This window comes from Ascidiella aspersa, chromosome 2 (assembly GCF_963924565.1).
Source record: "Ascidiella aspersa chromosome 2, kaAscAspe10.2, whole genome shotgun sequence".
NCBI classification, from domain to species: domain Eukaryota; kingdom Metazoa; phylum Chordata; class Ascidiacea; order Phlebobranchia; family Ascidiidae; genus Ascidiella; species Ascidiella aspersa.
This window is the reverse complement of record NC_139448.1, coordinates 30,118,813-30,138,135: the sequence shown is the minus strand read 5'-3', so window position 1 is coordinate 30,138,135 and position 19,323 is coordinate 30,118,813. Positions and strand designations below refer to the sequence as shown.

Sequence of the window (19,323 nt, the reverse complement as noted above, 5' to 3'; positions counted from 1 at the left end):
AAAGTGTCGTTTAGGCCTGATTTTGACCTTTTAGGTCTTATTCCGACGGATTTAGGACTTATTACGATTTAGACGGTACTAATACCATAGGTATTAGTCCTATTTTGGTCTTATTCCGAATTGTGTTTTATTCTGACGTTGGTGTTGTTCTTATCTTGGTCTTATGGCTGGAGTCCGCAAGGATGTCTTGTTTTATATTGCTAGTGTGGCACGTTTGATTTTGTCTGTTAATCATCGTGTTCAAAAAGCGAAACGATATCACGACATATCGAGGGCGACAGTAAGCCTATGTTTTTTTTATCTCAGTTTCGATGTTTACATATAAGATACCACAAGCAAGATATACAAAAATCGAAATGTTCTATCGTTTTGTGGGTCGAAATCTATTTTTGCAAAAAAATCTTCCTATTTGCAAAATTCTTTTGTGATTTGATTAAGAATTGTTCGGTTTGGTTTGCTTATTTTGTTTGGTATGTTTAAGTCGAATTTTTCCAGAATTAAAAAAAAATGTAAAAATGATGCAGGGTGGTATGGAAATACTAGTCTACCCACCCATGAGTCTTAAATTAGGGTAAAGGGGCAAAAGCCAATAAATTACAAAAAAACTTTTTGTATGTAAATAAAAGTAGTTTTCACGCTTTGCGCAAAGTTTTATCTAATTTCGCTATGTTTTTGTCCGTTCAATAGCCTCATACTATGGCATATTACGTTATGTGAGCTTACAGTTGAATAAAATCTATAAAAAGTGTAAATTTAAATGCTGTCCTTTCAAGCAAACTGCGGATTTCTTTCATGTGCTTAATGCGTCACGTACCGTTTTAAATTGTAAGTTTTGTAAATTTAAACCAAACAAACGCTATTTGTTTCGCGCTGTTAGTCTGGATTTGTCTGCAGTTTTATGCCGTCACGTCACGACGTAATTTTGTGACGTCATTCGGCAAACTGTCATGTGTGCCCCAAAACAAAACTCTTGATATCAACCCTAAACCAACCATTTTGGCAAACCACCATCTTCCCTTCTGTGAAGTCTCAGGTGCGTAATATTTTTACCCAATCGTTTTTTTGCATGTAGAAGCAGATAAAAATAAAGTAGAATGCACAATACTTATCCTGAACAAGCCATCCAATTATGTGGAAAATTATTTGATGAGTAAGCCGATTTGCAGAGACCAAATCTCATATTAGCACCTTACTTACATCATTGATTGACAGTTGAGTAGTAAGTAGAAATGTTAGGCATCATTGGCTTAGTAGAATCACTTCGCTGATTGATTAAAATGTCTGACAGCGGTTGCGATGTTAACGCTCCTGCATTGATTGACCTACAGCAGTGGTTCTTAAACTGGGGGGCGCGCCCCCCTTGGGCTTTCAAGAAAGTTAATTTGTCAGCATAGAATACTGTAAATCGTCGACTGTTGTGCTCAACATGACTTAAGTCTAAGCGTGATAGATTTCATATTCGGCAACCACGCTTTTGTTATAATTTCTATGCAAGCGAAGCAAGTGGCGACGGCAAAAAACGGTCTGCCACAAGGTAGTGTCTCAGCTCAAATTCCGTACTTAGTGTACTGTAAAAAACGACCATCCGCATCCCCCATGACAAAGACTCATTTATGTTCTATATGTAATACCAAACAAAAAACATTTTAGCAGCATTGAGGAAGCTCGCACCTGATAAGCTCTCCATATGCTTTCCTCAAGAGCAACCCGAAAAATAACACATTGCCTTTCACCTACAGAATCGTAATGCTTACTACGTGCTCACTGTTTGGCATATGATGGAACGGAATCAAGCGGTTACATTGTCTCACCACAGTATACTTTTGAAACATGATAGAACTCCGACTTATAGACCCCACATCGAGAACGTTAAAAGCAAAGTGAATGCCATAAAAACATTTCGTCTATACTGTTGTTGTAGAATATGCTTGTCCGGCCTGAGAAAATTAAACCAGGAAATTGCTTACAAAAGAATGAATTTAATTATTTTGGTTTATTATTAAATGTGATGTTAATGACCTTGACTTGAAATTGACTTGTTATTAATTCAAAACGGCTTGATTTGCAGTTCAGTTAGTTTGCAAATAATTTAAATGGGATTTAAGTTATTTCGAAAAGACTTGTTTACAACACTGTGATAGACATGGTTGTCCATGAACGTAATAGAGTTGAGTTTGACTTCAATGCCTTTGGCACAATGATTTACCGTACACGACATTGTAGTTTGTCAGGTTTTCGGAATTGTCTTTGAATGACAAATTGATTGCATTTTACTTCCGTATCAATTAGGCTCTGTACCGTGTGCCTTAAGCATTGTAGCTTACGCTACGCTACAACATAGGACTCGTGAACATTGATGCATGAACTTCGTCGAAAAAATTCATGTACTTGAAAGTGCCGTAGTTTTATTCAGAAACAACTTATTTTACGAACGATATGTATATGCTTAGAAATGCATTTATGAATTAAATGAAAAATAATTCAAATTTGTCAAGATTTGATTTTCACTGTGATGACACGATTGAATTCCAATTTGAAAGATGATGAATCTGTGAAACATATATTCATTTCAAAAGAACATCCATGTACTGTAGGCCTATTCTACAATTGTATGTTGCAAGGTCGATTCTGCCGTGTAACTGATCACAGAAGCTTTAGCTATCACGTAGAACTCCTCAACCTTATATAACACATCACCCTCGTGGAAAAATTGTATTTTACTTGAAAGGTTCGTCGAAGCATTGTTTTGCGAGTCACGCTATAATTTATTTGCGACACATGGCACTAATGATTATGGAAACCTATACATGTACAACATATTGGTAACAAGGGTTTATTCAGTTACAGCTTATTTTAGGAGTGCCAGGTGAAGGGTGATAAACGCAATTATTATTTAAATTAAAATAAATTGAATTTGGTTGCAAGATTAATTCTTTATGTGATCGATGATGAACCTGTAAAACATATATTAATTGTATAGGACATTCATATATTTTAGCGGTGTTTAGTGGTGTCAAATACGCAACTCGCGACATTCATTGAAGAATAATTTGGTATCTTCTTCAGTGACCCGTTTGTTTCGCTTTACTTAGGGTAGTGCTTTCCAAACTGTATGCCATGGCCCAGTAGTGGGCCACGAGGCCATTTTCAGTGGGCCATATGTAACGGAATGTAACGGGCGTAACACTAAAGCCTGTCGCGGTACTAACATTTTTAATCTATTGGCCATATTTGTTCCGAAGGCCACATGTTGCACACCAGAGTTGGATCAATTACATTAATTCAGTTTGATTACAATTACAATTACACCCTTTCATGTTTGAGTTGCATTACAATTACAATTGCTTTAAAAACTGCAATTAATTACATCATTTACAGTTTTCGGCAATAAAACTTCAATTTTCTCAATATCAATATATGGAGCCAGAATTTTAGCAAACTACAATTAGAATTACACAGAATAAAAATGCCTCAATTACATTACAGTTACAATTACATTAAAAACTGTAATTAATTGCAACAATTACAATCCAACTATGCACACCTCTGCATTAAAACGTAAAATCTTTATTCGTTTGGATTAGCACACAGCCGAAAAACGTTCGTTACTGTTTGGGTTGAAAATCGTTTTTAAACAACGCATGACTGGACATGAAACACAATATTTTGTTCCTGCTGAGTTTTAGGAAAATTCGTAAACACACCAAAAAACGATATTAAAAAATAGAAACTTTTTTTTTTCGATATTAAATGTTCGGCACGTTGAAAGAAAAAACGGATTGAGATCAAAAAGTAACCAAAAACTCTCGACGAAACAAATCTTGTTACTTTTTATGAGATAGCATAGACTAGAGCAGTGGTCTCCAATCTGTGGGTCGCGACTCCCAGTGGGGTCGCCTAAAATTTTTGAGGGGTAGCCATAACTCATCATATTCCTACTATTTAAGTACGATTTATGTATTATCCTTTCTTTACGATGACGTCACACAAATTACCATGAGTGAGTGTATAGGTGTGACAATTTTTTGTTTATTCTACATAACATTGCTGTTTTTAGGAGCTGCCAAATCAATGTGATGCATCAAGGCATCCGACTCTGTCTAATTATGTTATTGAAATACTCCTTCCGTTTTCAACCACATGGCGTTGTGAAGCTGGATTTAGCGCAAAGAACAAAATATTAAATACGAAATATCGTAATCGCTTGGGATTGGGGCATGACATGCGGTTATTGTACAAAGTGGGGCCGCCTTTGCAAAAACTGGTGGATACTTTGCAGCAACCATCGCACTGAATGTAATTTATGGAAAAATTTTGTGTTAGTTTGTTTGTTAAATTTAAATTGATATGTTAACTAAAACTTCCTAAAAGCAATCATTTTGGTTCACATTTGTAGCAACAGTTCTCTGGAATTGTGTATAATTTACGCATATTTGCTAGTGTTACTTTATTCTGACACAAAATGGGGTCGCAAACCTAATTCTAATTTCATTTTATTCAAATTGGGGTGGCTTGTTAAAAAGGTTGAAGACCACTGGACTAGAGTGACTCACTATTAAAGTTCTACAAAAAAATTGTTGTTCTACCAATAAGAAAGACAATGCTTACCTCAATAGTTTCATGGATATAACCCTTCTTCCTTTAAATCATTCACAAGGCCCGTATCTTCCTGCAAATTGTAAGTATTGGCAAGTAACGTGCTTAATCATGGTTTACCGTTTGCGCAACAAGCGATTATACACCTTGGCACATATAAAAAGGGCCTTTCAAAACGTTCTGTTATCACCCGAATTTCGAAATTATAGCACTATTTGTACTTGCGTTAATATGAGTTTTATTGAATAAAGACTGATGGATATCAAAACGTCACATTCACATGGTATCATACCTTTAAATTCGTTGAGTATTCACAGAAAAGACATATTGACTTTTAACGCCTGGTCGCCATATTTGTTAAAACTTTATACACTTTACCTTGGCAGTTCGAGTAAATGTTAAATGTTTTAGGTCATCACATTGTAACCAATAGAAATTACTGGGAAGACAGTTTTATAGACTTACTTCCAACGCTGGATTCTGTTCAGCAGAAGCGACTGATATCTTATCATTCGCAACGCGTGTATTGGCCCACCTAAAAAAATGTGATATATAAATTTTCTATTTTGTAAGACAACCTTAATTTGTTGCTCGCAAATCCTCTGTTTTATTTTTCAATTTTTAAACTAACTAAACAATAAGATTAAAATAAGTATAAAATAAGATGAAAAATATAAAATAAGATGAAAATAGGCAGTATTGTCAAGAGGTGAAATTTTAAATGTCTTTAGTACAAGTCAAGTCGTCATTGTCGTTGCAAACGAGGTAAATTTCATTGTCTTTCCAAGTGCTAAAATTAGTAAAATTGTCCAACTCTGAGCAACATTTTGCATGACAAACAACAACAAAAAATAACTATTTTAGTTGAAGTAATTGAGAAAATACAATGTATATTCACATATATATTTGAAAGCTCGTAATTTTAAGTCAAAGTGACTTGTGGCGTATATAGAAAACGACTGAATTACAGGTTGCTATATTGGTATTAACCATAGACTTATTATTTTAAACTTTGGCTGCGCTTTGCCGGTGGTGGTGGCATGTTTTAGCTGTTTAGTCTCGTAGCTGCAGTAATTATGAGACCTTGTTCACAGCCCCACAACTTTCGAGCAGCGCTTATCACCTATACCAGCGGTTTTCAACCAGTGGGCCATGGCTCACTGGTGGGCCATAAGAACATTTGAGGTGGGCCACAGACCAATTTAAAAAGCTAGATTTAGTTACATTTGTGTGATTATATTTAATTTTACAGGAATAACGGCTTGGGGAGGAATTAAAAAGGAATTTAAATTTATTGTTCAGCCGCAAGTATCTCACTAATGCACGGTTGAATAAAACAATCTGTTTTGAAATATGTTCTGCTGTGTTTTGTGTTAAACCCATTTTAAAGCTTTTTCTTTCTTAAAAATTCTATTGGGCCACAGAATGTTTTTGCAATACAAATGGGCCACGAAAGAAAAAAGTTTGAGAACCACTGACCTATACAGAGAATATATATAGTCATACAGCAAAAGAGTCCACAGTAGTGATTCTCAAACTGTGTGCCGCGGAACTTTTTCAATTTGGAAAAATTACCCTGTTCGTATTACATGTAAGCAAGCATGCGAGACTTGAAATTTGAATGTATACACTTTTTGAGATAACTGTCAACATTACGGTATTTTCTTACTGCGTTGCCGTGCTGTTTGGTGACTGTGAACCCATAATTGTAAGGTTTTGTAAAGTGTGCCGCGAATTTAAGTTTGGAAAGGCTTTGATATTCATATTATGTCAAGCATGTTTGGGCAATGGGCGAAAATTGCTCGCAATTGGTATTCGACCTATTTAGTAAATTTTTTTTTAGAATCTAATTCAAATTTTACTAAAAATGTTATTGTGGGTAACAAAGTTAAGGATCAGATGGGGGATACTAATTAAACTCAACGCTGAACACCTGTTTTAAAAGTACACTTTTTATAAAAAGTTCTCAAACTGTGCGTCGCGACGCCCTGGTGCGTCGTTTCATTTTTCAAGATCGTCGCACAATAATTCCGTTTCGTATGTGAACTCTAGTGTGCTAGTAAAATGCTTACATATATTATTATCCCCTGACATGTGCATTATAATCCACCGTAACAAAAAACTGCCGCATTTCAATATAATTTTCTGAAACAGACTGAAAAATAAACTGGCTTTGTCCTTTGAAAGTGTTACTGACTAAAAAAATATCGGTTATTTTTTCATTTTCACGAATTGATATGTAACGAAAAAAAGTCTAATAATTAAAATGATTTGCAATAATCTTGTGACAATATTTTATTTGTCGACATATTTATGGGAAGAGGTTGTAAAAAAGTATAAAAAAATTGCAAAGACTAGATACGTAATTGTGTGATTAGCTGTTGTGACATGGTATAGGCCTTAAAACATAATATTGATGGAAGAATACCGATAAAATCTATGTGTTCGATTCGCACTATTTTTTTCATAAGTTTTAAGGCTAACCCCTATACAAAGCAGATTAAAATACGTCGACAAGAAAGTTGCTTGTGATACAAAATCCGATTCCAATGTGGTAGTAAGTGTACTCCTCGTATACTGCAAGGTAGTACGCTGTATGTTAAAATGCCGAACCAAATTTATATGTGCATTTAATGTCTGGTTTGCTACCCAACGCCACGTTTCCTATCTTGAAAAATAATTTTCTCTTAAAATGATGAATTAACATTTGAAGGTAAGTCAATTTTGATTAAATTTGAATAACCTAAAAACAATAAATTTCTGCGTTTTTATTTTGCATTAAAATGGTTGTTTTGTCGTGGTATTGACGTCAAGCAAATAGTTATGCGTAATATTGGGAATTTCTTTGCACTTTTTTAAGTTTCTCACCAGGATTCCGCTGGTTCCGCCAAAGTCACCAAAGCAACGCAAACCATGGCAACAAAGATGAGCTTGTTCATCTTTAGTTCAGTTATTCACACCAAGAATTTCTCTACAAGAAAACAAATAGGGCAATATAAGAAATATTTATTGATACCAGTTCGTTCTCTATGTTTTCAAATTGTTAATTTTATTACCACCCAAGCTTTGAAACACTTAACACTGTACCACTATAAACTGACCCTTCGAAAGCAAAGTCATGTCTCACAATAACTAAAACAGAAACCTAATTTTTAAATCATCCAGCGTTTTTCGTTGCTAGCGATTTTTTAATCTGCCTGATGATGTTGAAATGGATTGAAATTTAAGAACAAGGTAAAAATAAAATTATTTGACAAATGAAACATCGTGACTCAATTACGCTCGTCGATAACGAATTGACTTTTGAAGCAAACACGACGTTGGTAAAAACTCGTTAATCTTTACGCGACCTTACAAATGCAGAAACGTCTTGGCACGTTCGATTTTGTCTGCTAATCATCGGGTACAAATGGCGAAAAGGTGTCACGAAAAACGAATGGCGACACTAGGTTCACATTTTATCTAATTTATGTTGATGTGTTAACCGAGGTTTTTCGTAAGGCTTTCTTAACGAATTGTAATTCGATTTTTTTGTTTCAGGGCGTCGATTTGGTTGAAATTGTTTTTTTGATCGTTAGCTCCAAGTGGCGGCACCGTCTCCTTATGGGAGAATGGTTGTCCTGAGGACTGGGCTCGAACAGCACTGACACTTCAGGTATTCCCGACCTACTTTTTGGTCAATAGAAAGAACAAGCCACTTCACATTCATCTTTTACTTTACACTTATTTTCTTTAATTTCCTTTAGTTACATTAAAAAAAACTGAAGGGGGTCTTTAACCGGATCCCTGGGTAGTTTCCTGCCATTTTCCCCGTGTAACACCGATTTTTTAGGGGTAGTTAAATATTAAAATTATAACTTTATACTGACACTATATTATTACCTACACCACAACTGAAAAGGCGAAAATGTTGACCATTTGCCGATGAGCAGTTTAACTCGGGCCCTACCTCCAAGTGGCGGCAACGTCTCCTTATGGGAGAATGGTTGTCCTGAGGACTGGGTCCAAACATTACTGACACTTCAGGCACTCCCGGCCTCCTTTTAGGCCAATGGGAAGAATGAGCCACTTCACATTTACCACTTTTTTTACACTTACTTTCTTTAGTTTCTTTTAGTTAAAAAAAAACAGAGCAGTCGACGATTCACGGTATCGTATGCTTGATTATTAAACCCAGGTAGCTCCTTTGCTGAGAACTTCCTGAAACCCATTCTCAATGTGTTTGGTTAGATGTGGGAGTTTTTCTGCAAAAGACTTGCCGGGGTGAAATGTTGTTTATTCTTAAAATACGTGAAAGGTCCAAGGCGGTTTACTAGGAGTTGTTCAACAAACTAGGTTGGCACAGAACTGATATTGGCCTAAAGCTTTTGACATGCGGGTCAAAGTGGAAGCGTTTACATCGCCACTAACCTAATTTTTAAATCATCCAGCGTTTTTCGTTGCTAGCGATTTTTTTGATCTGCCTGATGATGTTGAAATGGATTGAAATTTAAGAACAAGGTAAAAATAAAATTATTTGACAAATGAAACATCGTGACTCCATAACGCTCGTCGATAACGAATTGACTTTTGAAGCAAACACGACGTTGTTAAAAACTCGTTAATCTTTACGCGACCTTACAAATGCAGAAACATCTTGGCACGTTCGATTTTGTCTGCTAATCATCGGGTACAAATGGCGAAAAGGTGTCACGACAAACGAATGGCGACACTAGGTTCACATTTTATCTAATTTATGTTGATGTGTTAACCGAGGTTTTTCGTAAGGCTTTCTTGACGAATTGTAATTCGATTTTTTTTTCTCAGGGTGTCGATTTGGTTGAAATTGTTTTTTTGATCGTTAGCTCCAAGTGGCGGCACCGTCTCCTTATGGGGGAATGGACCCGGCCTCCTTTTAGGCCAATGGGAAGAATGAGCCACTTCACATTTCTTTACTTTCTTTTAGTAAAAAAAAAAAACAGAGCAGTCGACGATTCACGGTATCGTATGCTTGATTATTAAACCCATGTAGCTCCTTTGCTGAGAACTTCCTGAAACCCATTCTCAATGTGTTTGGTTAGATGTGGGAGTTTTTCTGCAAAAGACTTGCCGGGTTGAAATGTTGTTTATTCTTAAAACACGTGAAAGGTCCAAGGCGGTTTACTAGGAGTTGTTCAACAAACTTGGTTGGCACAGAACTGATATTGGCCTAAAGCTTTTGACATTCGGGTCAAAGTGGAAGCGTTTACATCGCCACTCTTGTCAGACAATCTAATCGATCACTAAAGTGATGAAACTTTTCCACTCAGCAAGTATTTTTTTAAATGAGCAAGATTATTTAAAGACTGAGTTAGCAGGGGACCGGGGCAGATCAATGTTTTTTCTATGGGGGCGAGTCGTGGTCGTTTTAAAGGTGACGTCACAAAACGTCACGTCACGAAACAAATAATCTTAATAAAATTACTGGTCGCGTTTGAACTCTGGAATATGCAACTCCAAACGGGTTTAAATACAATCAAGAATATGGCAACAAAGTGGTTGGGCAAAATATATCTGATTATACATACGTATACCTCTAACGTAGAAAGATAGGATACGTTATGCATATTCCGCAAACAATCACGAATCGTAAACTACTCACTCATTTGCATATATCAAGATGATTTTGCCAGTTTAGACCCCCAACCTCGTCCGTGTATGAGCAATATCTCTACAAGAAAATAACAGAAGCAGAAGCGCAACATATTAGCAAGTGAATTGTTTTAAGTAAAAAAATTCGGATAAATAGTCCGATTTTACTAAAAAAATACTGAATGAAAACATACCTCAAGTTATTTGATTAAATGACTTAAATGCAAGTCAAGTCATTTTTCCAACAGGCTAAAGTCAAGTCAAGTCATTTGTAAACAGCAGAAACTTAAGTGCACTAAAGTCAAGTCAGTCATTGACGTCATTAGTACAATGCCCCTGGTACACCTTAGCCTTTCGTGGAGCCAAAGACTAATGCGGGATAGTTTCGGCCCACATCTATTTTTCCTAGCGGAAACAAGACAAGGAAAAGAAGAACAAGCAAGTAGTCTAAATCTCAATCAACAAACAAACGTGAAATATACCGTGATAGACACGATAATTTGTAACGGCTTGCATTTTACAACTTAAAAATAAACACACCAACAAACCGCAAACTGACAAACTACCCCCTAATAGCTCAAAAACGCATATTTTGATGCAAAAATTAAATTTGATGACGTTTAAAAAATTTTCAAAATTTAACTTAAAATTTTTTTTTTTAAGTTTTGTCACATTAGGAAACAATTGAATTAAACGACGCCTAGTTTGTGAAATACAAACCTATAGTGTATTTTCCGGTGGTACACAAATTAGTTATTTTTTCGGGTTTACGTAAAACCCTTGAAAATGAGACAAACAGCTATAAAAATGCCAAAGAAAAACAAAGCAGTGTTTTCTTTTAGAGAATTGTTGAGTAAACAGTTCAAAAATAATTGCAAACGAATGATGAAGACCTAGCTCCACTACAGTTTTCGTTAAATTTGTATACGATTTTGAGCATTTTGTGAACGATTTTGACTTGAAATAATTTAAAAAAATGTTGACAAGTTAAAAAAACATACGCTCTAGTAATGACTCACCGTCACATTAGCATTTGTAAATATACCCACTGACAAACCACCTATGACAAACCGAACCCTAAAAAACTCTACCAAAATATACAACCTTCGGAAGTTTATTTTTATTTTTAAAACTTCTAGAAAGCAGCACGATTACTGACAGTGTAGAAAAGCAGTTACGTTTCATAGCTACCACAATAGCACAACTGCAACGTCAATTTGATATCTACCCAAATGTTAAATACAGCAGAAACAGTGTTTTAGACTTTTTAAGATAAGTTATTATAAAGGTAAGTGACAATATTCTCAACAGTGGCGTCTTCACGTCTTTCCAGTTGAATTGGGAAACAAATAGTCAGCACCGCATCTAAAAAACAAAGTATATTTTATATTTAATGAAATGCAGCTAGAAAGTGTTTTAAATAGGTACCTAACAAAGCTACATATCCCCTTTTAAATATGGCAACGCAAGAATATGATTGTTTACGGGTATTTCAAGTTTAATATGCTGAGATATTGAGCGTTAAAAATCTGAAATTTTTATTAATAAGAGATTTATAATAAATGTAGTGAAGTCAACGTTCCCGCTTAAAAATTAATCGTTTACACCTATAGTTCCGAACATCATAAGCACAAGGCGGTGATACGAAGCAGTAAAAGCAGTTAACGACACCAATATACGCCTCCTAAGAAGAGTCACAAAAATACACACCTAAATCGTCTTGACCCATTTGCTGTTGCATCTGTGGGGGTGATTCTTCTGCTACTGGATGCACCTCGCCTCTTTCCTGTGGCAACTCTCTCTCGGCATCGTCATTATTTCTGTTGTAAACAAGTTTTAATTTTACAAAAATCTATAATATTGTAGAACAGTGTTTCTCAACCTTTTTTCACCGCGACCCAAATATTAGGCGTAACTATAACAACCAAGCTTTGGCGACCCAAACTATCTTCGCTGAACTTCTTGTAAGCAAACAAAACGTAAGTTCGAATTATGATAATTATTATAAAACATTCTTCGTATTGCTTCTTAAATTTTCCTAAATTTTGGGAAAATTTTGCTCAGAACCAATATCAATAAATCTAACTATGTGAACCAATCGAGTCGACGACCCAACCAAATTAAACGTGTCCCAATTTCGGGTCGCCACCCACAGGCTGATGCACACTAATGTGGACATCCGACAAAATAGATATAAGTGTAAAACAAAAACTTTACAACACTAATGTAGTGTTGTGTACTCATCTGTAACGTTCGAATATTAATATTTACAACTTAATGTTTACATCCTAATGTAGCTTAACGAAATCCTTCAATAGACAGTTTTTATGTTTTAACGTTGATTTAGTTAGTGAAAATGGATTCCCAGCAAGAAATTGATTTCTTCTGGTCTTGCCTTACGAACAGCTTGCTTCTCGAAAGTACCTTAACCGTTGTTATTTATTTTTTCAATTCTAAATTGTAAAAATACTTACATAATGTTTGTAACCTCCAGGTTCTAAAACAAAGAGAAAAATGTCAGTATAAGGTTACACGTAAGGATAGGATTTAGAATTTAGTTAGACAGTGGCTAACTAGACAAACAGCACAATTGTGACGGTTAAAAGACTTAAAAAGAGCAATCAATAAAGTTCAGAAAGTGCGAAAAATAGTGTTAATACTAAAAATTAAAATTTCACAAGATTAAAAAAACTCTTTTAAAAAACGCACTGTGGCTGCTATTTTGCCTATAGCTGAAGTAAAATAAATTTGAAACTGCAAAGTCATTATTCGTTGTGAGAATATTGGTTTCTCTAGGATCCACCACTAAAAATAGGTTCAATGTAGAACTATTATTATGCGACATGGTTTCAAGTGTTGAGGCTGAATTACATATCGGCTTTGCAGGGGTCATATTTATAGCATAGGGCCTTCGGCCTTGCAAGAAAAAGAATTAAAATCGTTGCAAGTAAAGAATTAAAATCGTTTAAAAAAAACGGTATAATAAAAATATTTGTTTGCTACTTTGTACAAAAAAAAAACGTCTGCTGGAAAGTTTGCTTTTTTGAGTTCAAAAAATAACCAATGCATTTTAAAACCACAATATACCAAAGTTATTTCCTGTCCGACTGTCGGTGACCAGTTATTCAAAGCTAGGTGGGCAATCAACACCTGCAAAAAACATTATATTAAAAATGTATAAATCAGAACTAAAATGTACGACTATACCAAAATTTGAGGCGTGATAACGTAACGGTTTAGCGCAGCCTACAACCAGGGTATTAAAACTTATTTTCGGTTACACCGAACTTCACATTGAAGGGGATCTACAGTACTATATCATTCAATGAATGACTTCAAGATACACACACATACGTTATCATCAACTGGGTGGTGAGTTCGAACCTCACTGCAAGCTAGTTGTTTTTTCTATCCTGCCCATTTTTGGAAAGATTCGGTTAGTGTGCGACGATTTTCGATGTATTATACGTCAGTCGTAATGGTCTAGATCAGTGCTTCAACTTTTTTTGTTTTGTTCACCCCTCGCATCTATCTCCAGATTTCATTCACCCTTGTCTCATGATCTGATAAAACTATCTCGTCTATATGTAACAGCACAAAATGAACACCCGAAATATCCGCCCTGCTCGCAAGCTATCAAGCATTTCTGACGGTTTACCCCTATTCACCCCTTTTGATTGGTTACCCCTACAAAAACTTTATTCACCTTGGGGTGAACCATTCACCTCATTAAGAAACATTGGTCTAGATCACAGTTGTCGAACACATTAGGTGTTTGTATCTTTTATTACTTTCAGTTGGTTTTCTTTGATAAATTTGATTACACTGCACAGGTATACAAAATATTGAAAAGTACTTGCCCGAACTTCTGGAGTTAAGTTGTCAAAGAAGTTTACTATTGCTGACGGCTTGGTCATTGTCGATTTTTACACTGTTTTCGAATTACGAAAATGAAAGAGTAACTAAACAAAATAAATATCTATATGAGATTTAACCAGAATACACAATATATAAACATGTTTTAAATAATTGTACGACAATCTTTAATAGTCGTACGATAGTCGCTTGTGTAATTTTTGTATGAGCATTTTGTTATCTGAATTATTGTTTCATAAATTTTCTATTGGTTTTTTCTAAACTTATCAATAAAAGACGTCAAATTATTGATGCTTCTGTGTTAGTAAATACTACCTAAATTTTTCAACAACCAGGTCTTTTTTATCATATAACGGACCTGGTATTTTACAAAATAATAAATCGTTGCAATACAGGCGAATAGATGTGGAGAGTAATGAACTTTTGATCTTTATTATTACCAGTTTTGTAAGGACCAGCGTTAAACAATTTGACTTGACGTCTTAGGGACAATATGACTTGACTTCGACTTTAATTGGGCAAATATATTTTTTCATTCATTAATTTTTTGACAAGATGTATTATGTTTCTGAATTTTATACACGTAAGCAGTGTTGTAATGACTTCAGTCAATGAGAATGACATAATGTTTTTTGTTGTTGATTTTGGTTGAATTTTGCTAATAATCGGACGAGTTTACGAATTTTAATGGTTTATGTGTATTTTTTATATCAGTGATTTACCTTAAAGATGGCATGCTCTATAGTAATGACTTGACCGAGCCTGACTTGGGCAACTGTAGACTTGGACTGGGATTTGACTTGTTATTTGTTTAAAACTTGACTTAGACATAAGTTATTTTACAAATGACCTGACTGGCACGTAAGTCATTTCAAATTGACTTGTTTACATTGAACGTCGGGACTTTGCCTGGTTTATGCTTAGTTTTATTTGTGTCGCAAAATATATTTTGAGGAATACAGTACATTAAGTTATTTTAATAACTGTGGTTGAGGCAAATTACTTGACCTGTCTTGAGTTGCAATCAAAATACTTTGGCTTGGACGTGGTTATCAAACTGGGGTCCGAAATCCTGGGGGCAGTAATAATTTTAAAGTTTTAAAGCAATGTATTTTTTTATTTGTTCATGATTTATTTCCTAATGTTTATACTATTCTAAACTCTAAAGCTTTAACAAAATAGTTTATTATCCATTTGCTAGGATTTGGTTGAACCGGTTATGTTGAGGTCAAAAGACATGTAAACGTAGTTTAATTTTTTTTGTTAACCTTACATGCTTAATTACGTAGGTATACGTCATGTCGTCATATATATGGCATTTTTTGGTTACTTCAACTGTTTGTTTGTTTGCGATTAACTTATAAGTACTAATAACTAAATACGGCGGATATTCAGCAATCCACTCATAGGGGTGTCATATAATTCATCCACTCACAATACATGGTTGGAAAATATCAACTATATGCTATTCCGCCCTACAATTATTTACAGTTGGCGGCCATATCAGTTTCAAAATTTGATACTGCGCATGCGCACGTCGGACTGTGGTAGTTTTACTTGGTCGTACTCGAGTCCCGGGTCCCGAGTCCGATTCTTACATCACAGCCCTGGTCTGCAGTAAACAACCCCTTACTAGTTGTTTTGGTCTTGAACGTTGGCATACTACTATCCTTAAAATCTACGAATATGATCACAAAATGATCGAGGGACCAATGGAACAGACTGTTCTAATGGTCCGCTAATCGTCATTCCTTAGAAAATGACTCGTGGCTAGCCAGAACGCTGAATCAAACTAACGTTCAATGTGTAGCTAAATATCTCCTCTCTCCACAAAAAAAACCTCCCTCCATTACATTTACCTAAAGACTATCAAAACATTTTCCGTATACCAAGTTAAGAAGTACTTCACCTAGAAATGTGATAAATTGTAATAAATCAACCATTTTTCAAAGCATGCTGTAGAACATTTAGACGAAGTTATGTACACAAAATTTCATTACCACAACCAAAAGTTTATTTAGTTTCGCCTACAGGTGGCACAATATTTAAGCGTTCCATGGGTCCCGCACCTCCCCTGCACTGACTTAACTAAGATAACAACACGACGTTTAATGTCTTTGGAGGAGAAAACTAAGAACCAATTTCAAATCTCAAAAAGTAGGGAACAATTCAAACAAATTAGGAGCATTTTTAGAATCAGGATCCTAAAATATCATAAAACGACTCTCATGTCCAGTCCCAAAACACATGTTTTATTTACCAAAGAAATAAATTATTTCACAGCATGTTAATAATAAATAAAACATACTAGTAGAATGGGATAGTGGCTCTTAGTACCATGACTTTTTACGTTTTTTTATTTTTTTTCTCTCTTTATTGTACTGTGTTTTTGGTATAGTATGGACGCCGCCAGTTAAAAAGTTTCAGAAAGCCTGCTACATGTATGTTATCCAGTCAGACATTGTTCGCCAGATTATAAACATGGGTCACTGAAAGTATGTATAGGTAGCCCGGTAATTCGTCAAACAATAAAATAAATATCCCCCTTGTCCTAGTTGGGCCCTTTTTCGTTTATATAAGGTACAACGTCGTAGCCCTATAGTGATGGCCACAAGCCAAAATCAGGTCATTTGTTCACTACGATAGAATTTAAAGATGTTACAAATGTTGACTAATTGGTATTGATAGGTTGTGTCAAAAGTTGGATTTTTACAAGATTTTTTTATAATAAATAACTGTAGATGTTAAGGTATAACATTCGAGAAAAAGTACAACTCATCATGTTTTTTTTCAGAAATGAATATTTGTCCATTAGCATACTTCTTATAAACCTATTGAAGCTATTAACAATTTTGACACATCTTAAAATATGTGATTTGCTGTGGAAAACATGTTTTTTTTAATTGAAAATTTGTTACACGTTGAAATATGCAAGAAAGATCATATTGGCGGCTGGAATATCATCAGGAGCTGGCAGTTATTTTAAAAAAGAATTGCTTCCTACTGTTTATATTTTACGTATAAAATATATTTACTAATTAAGATCAAACAAACATACTTGAATGTAAGACCTAATTTTTTTACTTTTGCAAGCCCAACTTTGACAGGGTTTGGTAATTTTTGACGAGCACATTTCAGCTGTATAAGACAACAAGTTAAGACAAACAGCATGAGAAGCATGTGGACTATACAATATAAACCTCTGTTAGATTATATAGTACAGTCGAATCCCTTGCGAGAAATTGTAAAATACTATCTAATGCTGATATACCCAAGGGGGGCTACTTTGAACACTTTTTGAAGTTATTTTTCTGTATTTTTTTTTACTTTTTATGCTAATTATCTGAAATTTGGTCAAAATTGGGGCTGTGTATAAATGTTTCAAATGGTAGTTTTTTCTTGTTTAAAATATCTAATTTTGGAGAATTTCCCACCAAATTTCTATGTGTTCAAAGTTAGGTAGGGGGTATTCTAACTTTGAACACTACATATTACAAGCACTTTAGGGCTTAATTGACAAGCTCTGTTCAAAGTTAACACTTCACATAGCATTATTAGTAAAAAAAACTTGGGTATTCAAAACAGGTTTAGTGAAATAATTGCCAAAAAATGGTGCTTTTAAGTAAGAAGGGACGCACTTTCTAAAAAATCAAAAAGTTTTGAATTATCTTACGTGTGCTAATACAATTCTTAGTATTTTACTGAAAAAAGAATAGATCAAAACCTTTTTTACTTTCCGAGATCCAACTAGAAGTTTCTAGGCTACTTACAAACTACCAAATGTTGATAAAAGTCACGTGGTGCAGTTTTAGTATCAAAGCATTTCTTACTGTTAGCATAGAAACCTTATTTTAAAATATTCGGAAAGAGCGGGTATTGAAGTCTATTTCATGAAATTTTCAGGGAAAACCGATTTATATTGTCTATTTTAGAGACCTTAATGTATGGTGCAATGAATTTTTTAAATTAGTGTTCAAAGTTAGAGTGCTGTTCAAAGTAGCCCTTCATGACGGTAACACTAGTTTCCATTTGCAGTTTTACAGGTAATACTATGTTGGTTCAAACCAAATATCGAAAAATCATCGTCACACAACAATAAGATTTTATTGTTTTGGTAGACAAAATACCAGACTGTAACCTAATTAAGTTTTCTTACCTGAAAATTTGATTTTTCTTTTTCACAGAATTGTGTTCCCTGCTTCCTAGACTTTGTACTACAACGAACTGTGACGTACACATTCTAAATAAAAAGTAATTTCAGATTTATTCAATTTATGCCATTACAAGATATAAAATAATTAAATTTTCTTATTACTGAATTCACCAACATTTTTTTCCCAAAACCAAAATACCTTATTGCCAACTGAAAATATCACCAAGCATTGTGAAAATCGATTTTAATCCATATAGCACTTATCTAAGTGTTTTATTTAAAATAGAGCACACAACAGGCAAGAAATTGATTAATATTTTTTTTAATTTATATTTTATACAAATACTAATAAACATAGTAAAATACGGTACTATGTTAAATTATTTATCCTTCTTACCTGCCGAGAAGGTAAACCGTCTGAAAACATTTCCTGAATTTTTGACCAATACATATTCCGTACCTAACTTTAATAGTATGGAAAGTAAGAGACCTTGTAATCCGTGTTTAAAACAATTGCAAAAGCCCAGCGATAACACTAGTCACAGTCTAAAGTACTGTTCCTGCTGAAGCCTATCCAAACTTTTTAATGTCAGCAATTTTCACGGGAAAGTTATGTCAAACGATCCTAGCATACAAAGCACTTCCTTTTGTGCAGCAACGTAAAGTTGAACCGACCTGTATGCCGAACAACATTCGCTTTAAAAGAGAAACTTGTTGAACAAATTATAAACAAAGGACCCAGCTTCAAAATAAAATCTAAATCATCTGAATAATACCTAACTTGTTCGGAATAAGGCGTAAATGGCCAAAATAAGGCCTGAAACTGTAGGAAGAAGGTATGAAGCCTTAGAAGGGCAGTAGGTCTGGCATCTGCCGTTTTGGTGTCGACTATTGTACGCCGTATTGTGACCGGCGCTGATGTTTTGGTGCTGGATTGTTTGCCCCTGTTTGTGTTAGTGTATAGGGCAGTGTTTCCAAACCTTTGTAACCCTAGTGCGACGTGTGGACTCGAATTCAAATCAGACAAACGTTTTTTTTTGCGCATCGCGTCAACACTTTGTTCCATCCATAGGTCTATTGTCACTGCT

The 19,323-nt window shown here is 34.8% G+C and overlaps 1 protein-coding gene across 1 annotated transcript; it reads right to left on the bottom strand.

Annotated features, from left to right (window-relative positions):
- Positions 1–11,357: 11,357 nt before the first annotated feature.
- LOC146164792 (uncharacterized) lies at positions 11,358–18,950 on the bottom strand. The gene is made up of 6 exons (XM_083382711.1): positions 18,633–18,950; positions 18,239–18,322; positions 13,294–13,356; positions 12,681–12,703; positions 11,917–12,026; positions 11,358–11,571 (listed from the first exon to the last, which is right to left on the bottom strand). Exons 1-6 carry the CDS (start codon positions 18,684–18,686, stop codon positions 11,474–11,476), a joined length of 432 nt encoding a protein of 143 aa, XP_083238837.1. The 5' UTR covers positions 18,687–18,950; the 3' UTR covers positions 11,358–11,473.
- Between the last annotated feature and the right edge of the window lie 373 nt (positions 18,951–19,323).